Source organism: Amblyomma maculatum, chromosome 1 (assembly GCF_055883805.1).
Source record: "Amblyomma maculatum isolate TAMU_Amacu chromosome 1, ASM5588380v1, whole genome shotgun sequence".
In the NCBI taxonomy this organism is placed as follows: domain Eukaryota; kingdom Metazoa; phylum Arthropoda; class Arachnida; order Ixodida; family Ixodidae; genus Amblyomma; species Amblyomma maculatum.
This window is the reverse complement of record NC_139344.1, coordinates 217,099,943-217,112,084: the sequence shown is the minus strand read 5'-3', so window position 1 is coordinate 217,112,084 and position 12,142 is coordinate 217,099,943. Positions and strand designations below refer to the sequence as shown.

Below are 12,142 nucleotides of genomic sequence, written 5' to 3'. Positions count from 1 at the left end.
GTGAAGACGTGTCGTGAGTGCCAACGACGCAAGAAGCCGCCGAACAGACCAGCAGGACTACTAAACCCGATTCCGCCCCCAATCCTGCCCTTTCAACAAATTGGGATGGATCTCCTCGGCCCCTTTCCATCTTCGTCTATGGGTAACAAGTGGATCATCGTGGCCACTGACTACCTTACGCGTTACGCCGAAGCAAGATCACTACCAAATGGTACCGCGGGAGAAGTCGCCAAATTTTTTGTCGAACAAATTCTCTTGCGACACGGCGTCCCAGAAGTGCTGATCACGGACAGGGGAACGGCGTTTACGGCAGAGTTGACGCAAGCCATCCTGGAATACAGTCACACAAGCCATCGACGAACAACTGCGTACCATCCCCAGACCAATGGCCTTACGGAGCGCCTGAACAAAACGATCGCGGACATGATCGCTATGTACGTCGACGCTGAACACAAGACCTGGGACGCCATCTTGCCGTACGTGACCTTCGCGTATAACACGGCAGTCCAGGAGACGACCAGAGCGACCCCGTTTAAGCTTGTGTACGGCAGGGAGCCCACGACGACGCTCGACGCAATGCTGCCGCACGTAACCAGCGAAGACAACCTTGACGTCGCCGCCTACCTGCAGCGAGCAGAGGAAGCCAGACGACTCGCACGGCTGCGTATTAAAGACCAACAGCGCACCGACAGCCGACGATACAATTTACGACGACGCCACGCAGAGTACAATCCAGGAGACCAAGTGTGGGTTTGGACACCAATTCGCCGTCGCGGATTAAGTGAAAAGTTGTTGCGTCGATACTTTGGGCCATACAGAATCCTTCGCCGCGTCGGACCACTGGACTATGAAGTCATTCCCGACGGAACGTCAGCATCACAACGGCGACGCGCACGCCCAGAAATTGTACATGTTGTACGACTGAAGCCATATTACGCGCGTTAAAGAATCTGTGGTGTTTAAACTTTGCAGTGTTTATGTTTAGGTTTCTTTGTTTTGGAACATCGAGGCGATGTTTTTTAAGGGGGGAGTAATGCCGCGAAACCTTCAAAACAGTATTTGTTGTTTTTTAACGGCCGCCGGCATACAGGCTTATCACTCTGATTTTGGACCGCGTATCAGTTCCGTAATCTTTGTTTGTTAATGCTCGATGTCGTGAGTCACACCGTTATCAGTTTTGTTGTAGCGAAAGATGCACCGAGATCTGTCTCGAAGGTTCCGGCCACTCGGGTGTCTTTTCCACAATGTTCCAGCCCGTGCTGGTAGCTGTTTGCGACGTTATCTAGATTGTTCTGTGCAGCCTTTAAATTGAGCGTTGGCGAGTGTGACGGGCATTCATTGTCCTACGACCGACGAGCACGTTTGTTGCTATCGCCGCCGCCGAGTTGCTTAGTTCTTTTGCGGGCGCAAGTCAGCCCAAATAAAGAGTTTCTTTAGTACAATCATCGACCCCCTTCATTTGTGTCGTCGACCTCGTCACCACTACGTGACAATATTCAATAATTCGTTATATGCGTTTGTTATATCGAGGTTTGACTGTATTTTGTTTGTTACACACCCTACCATCTCTTGAGAGGCGCTCGTGTCAGTGGAAGACCTGCTTGCCTTTGTTTGTACGCTGTCAAAAGATCCACTCAACATTACACAACCGTTTCAAAGGCAGAAGAGCATAGGAGCAAGACATCATAGGCGTGATTAGTGCTTGACACAATTAGACTAATAAGACACCTGGTCAGTGCGTGTATTCTGGCATCTAACTTTTAAAATGTACTTTTCAAACTTGCTTATCCTGAAAATGAAAGGCCCTAAATCTACTGTGTGGACACACACATATAACATTTAAGATGTTTATGCCAGAGAGAGAATCATATCTTTTCCAAACTCTGTGGGACTGGACTCTTCATGCTCACACAACGAGCCAGATTCTACCGTGGGAATGTTTGCTCCATCGTATGTGACATTATTGTGGTCATGGTTTCTAGTTTATAGGGTTTAATCTGCCAAAGCGACACAGGCTATAAGGAATGCCATAGAAGACATGGGTGCGTTGCTTTCTGTGCCCATTGAAAAGCAGGCGCCGCAGCCAGGATTGAATCCCCATCCTTGAATACAACCTGCGTCCTATGAAAGCTATTGATGGCCAATGTTGGTAACGGCCAATCGGGGTGCGGGAAAAAAATCTGAATCCCTAAATTACAATTAGACCGCCATGTAACAAGCCTTCAGATTCCCCAATGCTGCCATCATTGAAGCACGTTTTGAAAACTCCATGTGATGAGCGTGCTCTGGTGATTGACCTTGATGTAACTAACTTGCTAAGCAGACTGTTAGCTAGCGGTGAGTTACTGAAAAATTAGTAGAATTGTGCAAAACTTCTGTGGGAATAGAGCCCAAACTGACATGAGGGGAATGTCTACGACTCCAATACAGTCAAACTTCTATATAACAAGTCCTACTTGCAGCCAAAAATTTCCCTAAATCGCGAATTTCGTTATGTCGAGGTTCCCATGTGCTAGCTGCCCAACTAAAGTAATAGTTTAGTGGAGCACTGCAGGTAGATGGGAACTTGTAAATTACAAATTCAGGAAATAAGCAAGGAATTCTAGCAATAATAGCGCTAACAAGGGTACCAGATGTTGTTTTGTAGACAGAGGATAATGGGTGCACCAATGAGGCAAACGCAGCAGTCTCCGCTGCTTTCGCTTTTGGAACGTGGCGCTACAATAACTCATGCTCAAAAGCAGTGAAAAATAACAGGATGAAAAAAAGAAAGAGTGAGCAGTGTGCTCCCATCACTATCATGTGGGCGCTCGCGAGATTCTTTGCGCATTGGTAGCAGGAAAGCAGAAAGTGCCAGCAACACAAGGCAGAGTCTGATTCCCAAGGCAGCAGTTGTGAGCGGATTGCAAAAGGAACATGTGTGAAGACACAGGTGCCTCCGCAGCCAGTCGTGGTGCAACCCCTTGCACGCTCATCTAGCCTGGCCATGGTGCCTCGAACTATGCTCGTAGCCGCATTATGCAAACCACTAAAGAGGCAGTGGTTCCCTTACATTTATTTCCTATTTTGATTTCTGTTCTGCACTGTACTTCTGAGTCTTCATGCGAAAACTGCATATAATGAAAACCTAAATGTAACGAAAAAATCGCACTTTTAGCAATCCTGTTATATCCAGGCATAAATGCATTTTTTTAGCATGATATAGCAATGACGCATTTTCTTTTGTTTCCAAATTTCACAGGGGTTGCATGATGTGATGACACATCCCCGTTTAACAAAAGTGCTTCCCACGAGCTTGCTACCAAGATGTAATGTACGTACTTCCCACTGCCCCCTGAAAGAGTGCAGGTAAAAAAAAAAAACTGGCTCAGTAAACCATTTTTTTTTATGTATGAGATGGCAGAACTGCATTTTTCTCTTTACAGGTTTCTTAGAGATGACACGAGATGGTAACAAGCTACTGTGGAAGGAAAATGCATGCTAACAACATAAAACACAACACACCACTCGTGAAAAAGTTAGAGCAGAGACACCAAATTTTAACTGTGCGTTTTTTTCTCTGCATTGGTTTCAATAGCTGAACGATGGGTGTGACATAACGTGATGATTTGAGGTCAACAGATACAAATGCTACAGTATGGACATATCGTTCTTCAATTTAATTCACGCAAATTCTTACACTAGCTGACCCAAGACTTGGAATCACAAAAAAGTGAAAAAGCAGTGACTATATAGCAGTTTCAGCATAACTGATGAGCTCTCAAAACATCTCATGTCACAGCTGTTGTACAGCTGCTAAAAGTAATACAACAAAAGAAAAAAATCTGGTCATAAATTATCCCGCAGGCAAAGGAAAATCCCATGTCGTGACATATGTATACTGTTGTCTTGCGCACCATTCCAAAAAAAAAAAAAAGAAGTCATGTAAAAATCTGTTTTCTCTACTTCTCTAACTTTGAAGTGGACGTAACATGACTAATGATGATGATGATATGCAACAAGAACTGAACTGAGCACCAAACTTGTCAAACTGCGGTCCTTACTCTGTAATCTGGCTTGACTGCATCAGCTTCAGCAGGACTTCTATTGCAACAAGCGGGTTATTCTCCACCAGCTCAGGCAGCTGAAAAAGGTGGTTTGCACTGATTAGTCTTCGTGTACCGGAACTATCAGCAAAGAGAAGTAAAGATGCTCAGGCTAGCACACATTTCCTGTTTACATATTATTCACAGAAACCACACAACCCGACTCATTAGGAGCACATCTACAGGTGCCCCAAAAGTAAATCGGAGCATGTGTCTATAGAGAAATTGGGCTGCTTCACCTGTGTCAATGATCACGTGAACATTCAAAGTGCAGTGACCAGTCAAACGCTACCTGTACTCCAATGCTGTATACATGCATGCACTGCCACTAGAGCTCACTGCGATTTAAAATTTTTCTCCAGTCTCATGCTCCCTTTTATTTTTTGGGCATTATACCTTGGCAACAGCAGTGGACAATCATTCGAATATTACAGGACAAGACTACTGAATATGAGTATACGAAAAACAAAAAACCGCAAGTCTAATTTTGCTTCCTAGAAAGCAGAATTATCACTCATATAGGCGCTCATAAAACTATTAACGTTTCACTTGCAGCAGATATATGATTGCAGCCCTGCCCAAAATGACATGGCCTTGGCCCTCTCAACTTAGTACAGTCAAACACCATAGTAAAAATATTGCGTGAAACTTTGTGCTTACAACAATGCGCAGCTGAACCAAACATTAGTAGGTTGTATTGAAGGGGTTGAAACACAAAATTTTTATTAGTGTAATTTTGCTTCAGAGCTGTGCATATAGCATTAGTAATCAACCAACATGTGGAATTTGCCTGAACTCAATAAATAATTTGTAATATTTATTGTGAAGCTTTAGTTTCGCTTTCGGGTTTCTCAACGACGGTTCTGATGCTACAAATGAAGATGAGATAGCGTGATGCATGTAAAAATTACAACAAATTAGCTGCTCTGTAGTTTTATTTTATGTAAACTCTCGCACTCAACTGCTCCGCAAGCCGCAAGTGACAGCAACTGGACAAGTAGTCATTACATAGCTGTTTTTGTAGGTCTCACATGATCTAATGCTCACTTGTGACATCTGCTGTTAGGCAACCTGGAACCAAGACCGAAACAGTGTGGCAGAAGAAATTCAATTATAAATTATTTACTGTGCGCAGGTGAATTTCACGCTGCGATCCATAATTACTAACATCTTATGCGTGTTTCCAAAGCACAAGTGCACTAAGAAAAATCTGGTGCCTCTACTAATTTAAGTCTTAAAAACCAGCCTTTAGGCCAGTGTCAATAACAAGCCGACAAAGCTAAACTTCAATATGTCCTGCAGCATTAACCACTAACAGTTGATGTTGATAATCACAGTAAGGCAAAACAGCAGCCACGTGGCTGCTGCCGAAGGGCTGAGTATCAAAGAAGCTCTGAATGTCTCCATTTTCATGAGATGGTCAACACATCAAAGTCATGAGGCAACGGCATACCTTGGCTGGTGAAAGACCAATGTGATAAACAAGCTTTGGGTCTGCAGCCAGTTCATCCAGTAGCTGCTGCTGCTGTGGCTGCGTGAGGGTGCTCTTGAACGCACGTGCCATGAGACGCTTCGCTTCAGGACCTGCTGTGTCATTCTGGCAAATTGTGGGCTCCCACAACAATGAGTGGTCCCCTTCCTCATATGGCGCGAGCCACGTCAGCTGAAAACAAAAGGGGTATCTTTATGCCTGGGAAATATTTAAAAAAAAAAGAACTTATTTATGGCATCCTCAGTCACCTCCAATAGAAGCTGAAACAAAACGAGCAGGCCGTGCAATTTAAGCTATGACTGAGAATGGAGCAAAAACGAGGATAGAGTGCACCTACAGGCATTATGCCTGTAGGTGCACTCCATCACTCCAAGAAAAGGCACCCCATCACTGATAACTGTTTGGTTATCATGGCAGAACTGTACTTGAGGAGGTGCACTTGCCAAGTCTATCCCAGTCTTTTTAGACCTGACAATGCCATGAAAAAAGCTGTGCACATTTAATTGTGAAGCAAACAGTATTTTAAGAAGACTTGGCAGGTCACACACCACTGTTTTCACATGTAGAATTCGCTAACCTCCTCAAATATGTTCACAAGCTGTGCACCAAAAATCCAATTTAAATGCCATTTAAAGGCCTTGTGAATGGATGTTCATACTTACCCACAAAGAGCGTTATACTGGACAAAACAATTAATGCATCATGTGTCTTTTGAACAAACGTTTTACATTCTCGCGGGCCTTCATACAGAGTGAAACATTCAATTTATTTTCCCTCTTTCCGGGAAGCATTGGTACCAGTTTTTACTGACAACTTTACCCCATGGAACATTTGAAAAAGCCACCGTAAGGCAGCAAACAAAACAAAATCACATTTGAAAAGTTACTTATTGTCGGCTCCTCCCTCCTGTGGTAGCCCACAGCCCACATTCATTGCAAGTGTTTTCACACCAGACTGACATACGGAGCCAAAGTTTACTTGAGCACCATTACCCCCACAGTCAGTTTACCATCCCTGCCTCACTGACAACACCTGCAGGTTGGTATCCAGTGCATGACTGATGTTCATGACACACAGGGACACTTAAGCTCCACCATTAAGAGTTAGACGCGGTAGCGTTTCACATACACCAAAATAGTTTTCTCAGATTTTATCTTTATTTTTTATATATTTCCTCTTATGGGCTGCTAATCGATGACATCAGTGGTAAGCTCAAATGCTGCTTCCTAAAACTTGATACATCCCAGTGTGCATTCAGTAGAACATGCTGCTTGCATTGGATGCAATGGGAGAGGGACTCTACCGTTAATTACGCAATAGCGTTTCACACACACAGAGGATATTTTTCACCTTTTTTCTTTCATTCACTGTGGATTTTTGCACTATAACGGACAACAACAATGCCGACACTGGCTTTTCCGACCTGGGCCTTTTGGGGTGGCACACACTACATGAGTGTGCTCCTACGCACCTATTCTAAATGGGTCATTACAGGACAGTACAAGCACAATAATGTAGTGCGCGCCACCCTGAGTGGACCAGGTCGTCTTTACCTTTTGTAGTACTGCAGTCAGCTTGCGAAATGTGGTATATATTAATTAACTCTCACCAGACATTTTTTTATCCCAATCCTTTCAATCTCATATGTATATTAACAAAAAGATGGAATTTCCTCACAGTCTATAGATCACATGTAAACTACAGTAGCAAAAAAAAACTTCAATAAAAGCAATAGCTTATTCGTAATGTACTCATTTCTTCACAACATAAAAAGTTACTTTTCCAACATTTTAATCAGAAGTGCACGGCATGAGAAATACACCAAGTGCTAACAGCATGATTTCAAAAGGCTTTAGGTCCCTAAGAGTCAATACACATTGTTATATATTAAGATTACAATGCAAATGTTAGTGAAAAATGTGAAATCCTACAAATCAGTTGCATTAGTTGAGGTGGACACTGTATGCCAGAAAGAATGCACGAAGAGTTCACTGTAAATAAAAGCTCTCAGACATTTCACACTACCTGTGGTGCTTGGAAGCAACGGCTATGGCTCCATTTTATGCAGGAAGAAAAAAATACAGCTGATTTGCGTATTCAATCGAATGCGAAATAGGTGCCTAGTACTGAGCGGTCCAGTGAGTGGCCTGAAGCTGAGATTGAAGGAGCATCGCACGTACACGGCTGCTATCCGTGAAAGCCGAGGAGCGACTGACGCTAGAGGAGAGAATCCAAATTTGAGTATGTGCGAGCAACACGCAGCTACTCAGTCCAGAGTAACACGAGCTTGTACAACATTGCCCGGTGACAGCAGCCATGGCCACTGTGATACGCACCCCTCTCTCATTGGCTGCAGCAATTAGGCCGCTCTGCTTTCTCATTGGCTAAAATGCGCAACGTGGCGCAACACCACTTAGGCTTGCGGTGTCGCCAATGACTCCTTCACGCCTCAAGCTCGCGGAGAAAAAGAGAGAGCGAGAGCAGGTGTCAGACTGCCACCAGCAAAATCAGTGATTGCCGCCGGAAGTATTACGCACTAAAAAGCTATTGTACAGGGGTAGCAACACCAGTTACTTCGTTTACAGTGCATAGTATAACCAGTGTAATAAGTTGCGAGTGAACGCTACCATGGTAACACACTGTCCAATAAAAATGACACTCAGGGGGGCTCGGACGAGCCCTCTCAAGAATGTGTATTGCGTGACTATGTCTTCCCCATTTTCTCTAAAGTGGGGACACATGACGAGGAGGGGAGAGTGTATCACTGCACAGCCTACTGTAGTCACTTTGCCTAGGGGGAGAGAGAGAAAAAAAAACTGTGGATCTATTTATTGTCCACTTATCTACATTGTAAATCTTGCGCTCGCAATTGTTTAGGATCCGCATTATTCAGAAAATTTGAGAAGCACACACTCACAATTACAAACACCGCTGAAATTCAGCACTTGAATTCAAGGGATACTAAAATGAAATACTCAATGAGTGAAAGGACAGCACCGTACGATGAAATTCAGCCATCAGTAAGTCAAATGGACAGTCAAAATGAAGAGGCATCTAACCGACCAAGGCACGCTGCGCAACTTTTCTTTGCAATAATTGCAACAAATTAGTTCTTCTATTAGTGGTCAACACGGTGTTATGTGCAGTGCGCTCCACTGCCTACTATTCAGTTAGTCATCACACAGTGGCATGGCTGCACTGATTGGCCTGCAACAAAGGCCACAAGCAACACTGCGTGCCACTACTATTCAACATTTCAATGCTAATTCTGTCACAAAACACTGGCCCAAACATGAAGTAGAACTTGTCTTTTCAGCATGCCCCCAGAACTAATTTGAAACTTTTGAATTTCTGCCCTTGATATCTCAAAGTGTACACGTTTTCTTAGAAAGTGACTGCCCTCAAATGATGGCATGCTCTAAGGTGTCAATGAAAGCAAATGACATCAAATCTAGAATTAAAAAGATAGTAAACTTTTGTCACCTTAACCCCCGTAGCCGGGTTCTTTAAGGTACACAACGTCAGCCTTAAAAAGACTGGTCTTGAGGAAAAATTCGTGAGAACCAAAAGAAAACCCACATAAATACAATTCAATGGTGATGAAGCTTTGGCGTGTGATGAGGGACCTGTTTTTGATAATGGAAGTGACGACCACGTCACCTAATTTTTCACTTCCTGTAAAACTCCTAAGAAAATTGGAAAAATGGGATCAGCTGGAAGTGATGGCTTACCTCACTGTCACAATCATGAAGTGGGGGAACAAGTCTAAGGAATTCAGGCTGGAACACCCCTTCCACAGGGGGGTTTTCCCCTGTTAAAAGCTGCTGCATAGCTTTGGCAGGACTTGGCGCATCACCTCCAATGCTTCAAAAGAGTAAAGAAAAACATGGGCAAGCTTTAAGCTGCAGCTTGCACACTATGAGCTGTACTTTTAATCAATACAGATGCAAGACAAGAGCAGCTATAAGGGCAATTCAAAGTTAGAAAGTTAGTTAGAATTCAAAGTTCTGCCCTTACATGTTAACTATATGGCCAGGCCACAACTCTCACATACTGCAAATAACCTTTTTCCAGTAGCTTTCACCTTTGGCAACTGGATTAAAACAGCTTTCCTTAATTCCAGCTTTCTTGGAAATCACTCTCAATTATGAAGTAATTGCTGGATGTTGTTAAACACTATTGTGAACATCCTGATAAGAATGGCCCGACCTTTTTTAAGCATAGCAAAATCTTGATTTTAAAGTCTGTTCTGTGATCACACACAGTAGTTAGGACTCCATAAAAAACCAATTTGGTGCATTTTTGGCAACTAAAAGCAACAAACTATGATTGTTCCAAGGAAGATCTGCATATGTATTGATTGCTATGATGTAACCTTACAATATGCCTAAATATTTCATTCATAAACTATTTCTCACTAACAAAATACATTAGCCTAGAATTTCCTGGCACTAGCTTACCCGTGCCAACAGTTTCCAATAGCCTCACTAAGAGGATGACACACTGCTACCACTTGTTCAAATATACAGGTATCTAAAAAAAACTTTTTCTTTTCAGAAACGCATGAAGTGGCATGATACAACCGTCTCACAAACAATTCAGCTTCTGTAGCTGTTTTAATTTTCTCTCATACTATTACAGCATCAGTTTCAACTGCTGAACAGTGGTTGTGACATCCCAAAGAAGTTGCGACAACATTTAGGTAATGTGAGGCATGTTGCTTTTATTACTTCAATTCATACCGAATCATGTGCAAGCCTGCTCCAAGGGCCACAATGACATCAAATCAACTAACAGCAATTGCATCACAATGCTATAGCATATCATTAAACATCAACATTGTCTGAACTTGCTTGTACCCCTATAGCCACCCTTTAGTTGAGAAGACAAAAACACTACAAGAGAAAAAAATTTAAATAGGAATTCTTTACCTGCAGCAGGCTGATTCAATGTGTTGATCCTTACATATGTTTTGTGTATAATTACAAATAAAGGACACAAAGTTGATATTATGTGTCTTCACCCTTACATTCAAAACAGAACAGCTGATATAGATAGGCCCTACACAAGTGCTACCAGTACTGGTGAAAAAAAAAGGCATGCTTCAATTTAACAATGAAGTCATTCAAAATGTCTGACGGTAGTGAACATCTGTTATTCTCTGAATAATGCAGATGCACAATGAGGAAGATATTAAAAATTTACTCTAGAGATTTCTCAACTTCTTAAAATTTGTGCTTCCTTTTCGAGACATAATGCTAAACATCGCGTGCCCAGAAATGCTACACAAGGTGGTATCAAAAATGTTCCAGTCTTGCTCTGTTTACAATGAAGAGCTTTACCTATGTGTACACGCTTTCACCTTCAAAATAATCCCCTTGCACTGGAATACAGTCCTCACAGCATTCCTTCCAAGTGCTCAAATGCACCCTCGTCTTTCCGAAGTGCATCAAGCACCTTCTGCAATTTGTGCTGGATCTCTGCAAATGCCCGAAAACAACCACTTTTGAGCTAGATCTTCATCTTGAAAAGGGGATAAGTCCACAGGAGCTAAGTCTCTTAAGCAGGATGTGTGGAAGTGAAATGATGTTGTTTTGGTTTGGTTTGTGGGGTTTAACGTCCCAAAGCGACTCAGGCTACGAGGGATGCAGTAGTGGAGGACTCCGGAAATTTCGACCACCTGGGGTTCTTTAACGTGCACTGACATCGCACAGCACACGGGCGCCTTGCTTTTCGTCTCCGTCAAACAGCGGCCGCCGAGGCCAAGATTCGATCCCGCATACTAGGGAGCAGTAATCGAGTGCCGTAACCATCAACTAACGATCAACTAGCATGTGAGCAGAGCTCGGTGACAGGGTGCAGTGTTGCAATGAAGCGTCCAGTTTTTTCACCATCAGAATTCGGTTTCTTCTGCCAAATGACCTCATTCAAATGCCTTAAAACCTGGCAGTAGGCCTTGCTACTGACAGCCTGGCCCCAGGGGATTCTGCCACACATGTCGGGGAAAAAAAAAAAAAATGTTCATCCACTTGGTGAAGCTGCGAAATAGCAATAGCTTTTTTGAGTGTCGTACCCGTAAACACAAGTTTCATCACAAGTAATCATCCTCAACATGGACAGGTCATCACGCCAAAATTCTTCGCAGACTTCGACGCAGTGTTCCTTCTGCTCCTGAGTCAGCAACCAGGAGACAAACTTGGCACCAACACGGCACATGTTCAAATCACAAGAGGATTGCCTGGACTGTTCTGCATGACACACTGATAATGGTAGCAATGTCATGTGGATTGTTATCAGACAATCATAATCCACGAGTCAATGAACAGCTTCAACATTTTCAAGGTTGAGCTTTTTGAAGGCCGTCCTGATCTTTTGTCATCTTCCTGGGATGTTCTGCTGCTCTTGAACCAGAAATGCCACTCAAAACAGCTCGCATGATTCATTGCACCATTGCTGCAAACTAGCCCCATCATGCCAAATGTTTCGGTCATAGATTTGCCCAGCTTCATGTAGAATTTCCTATACGCTATTTGTTCTAGCAGGTTGTTCACGATGAAATAGCAGA

At 43.2% G+C, this 12,142-nt stretch overlaps 1 protein-coding gene across 6 annotated transcripts in view; it reads right to left on the bottom strand.

The window, feature by feature from the left end:
• The window catches only part of Not11 (CCR4-NOT transcription complex subunit 11), a 70,300-nt gene that overhangs the window by 39,300 nt on the left and 18,858 nt on the right, over window positions 1-12,142 (bottom strand). For all 6 annotated transcript variants that reach the window (XM_084590303.1, XM_084590304.1, XM_084590305.1 and 3 more), the window contains 3 exons: window positions 9,309-9,441; window positions 5,539-5,748; window positions 4,044-4,123 (listed from right to left, as the gene is read on the bottom strand). In XM_084590303.1, the coding sequence (XP_084446429.1) occupies window positions 4,044-4,123; window positions 5,539-5,748; window positions 9,309-9,441 (423 nt within the window). The remainder of the gene's footprint in view (window positions 1-4,043; window positions 4,124-5,538; window positions 5,749-9,308; window positions 9,442-12,142) is intronic.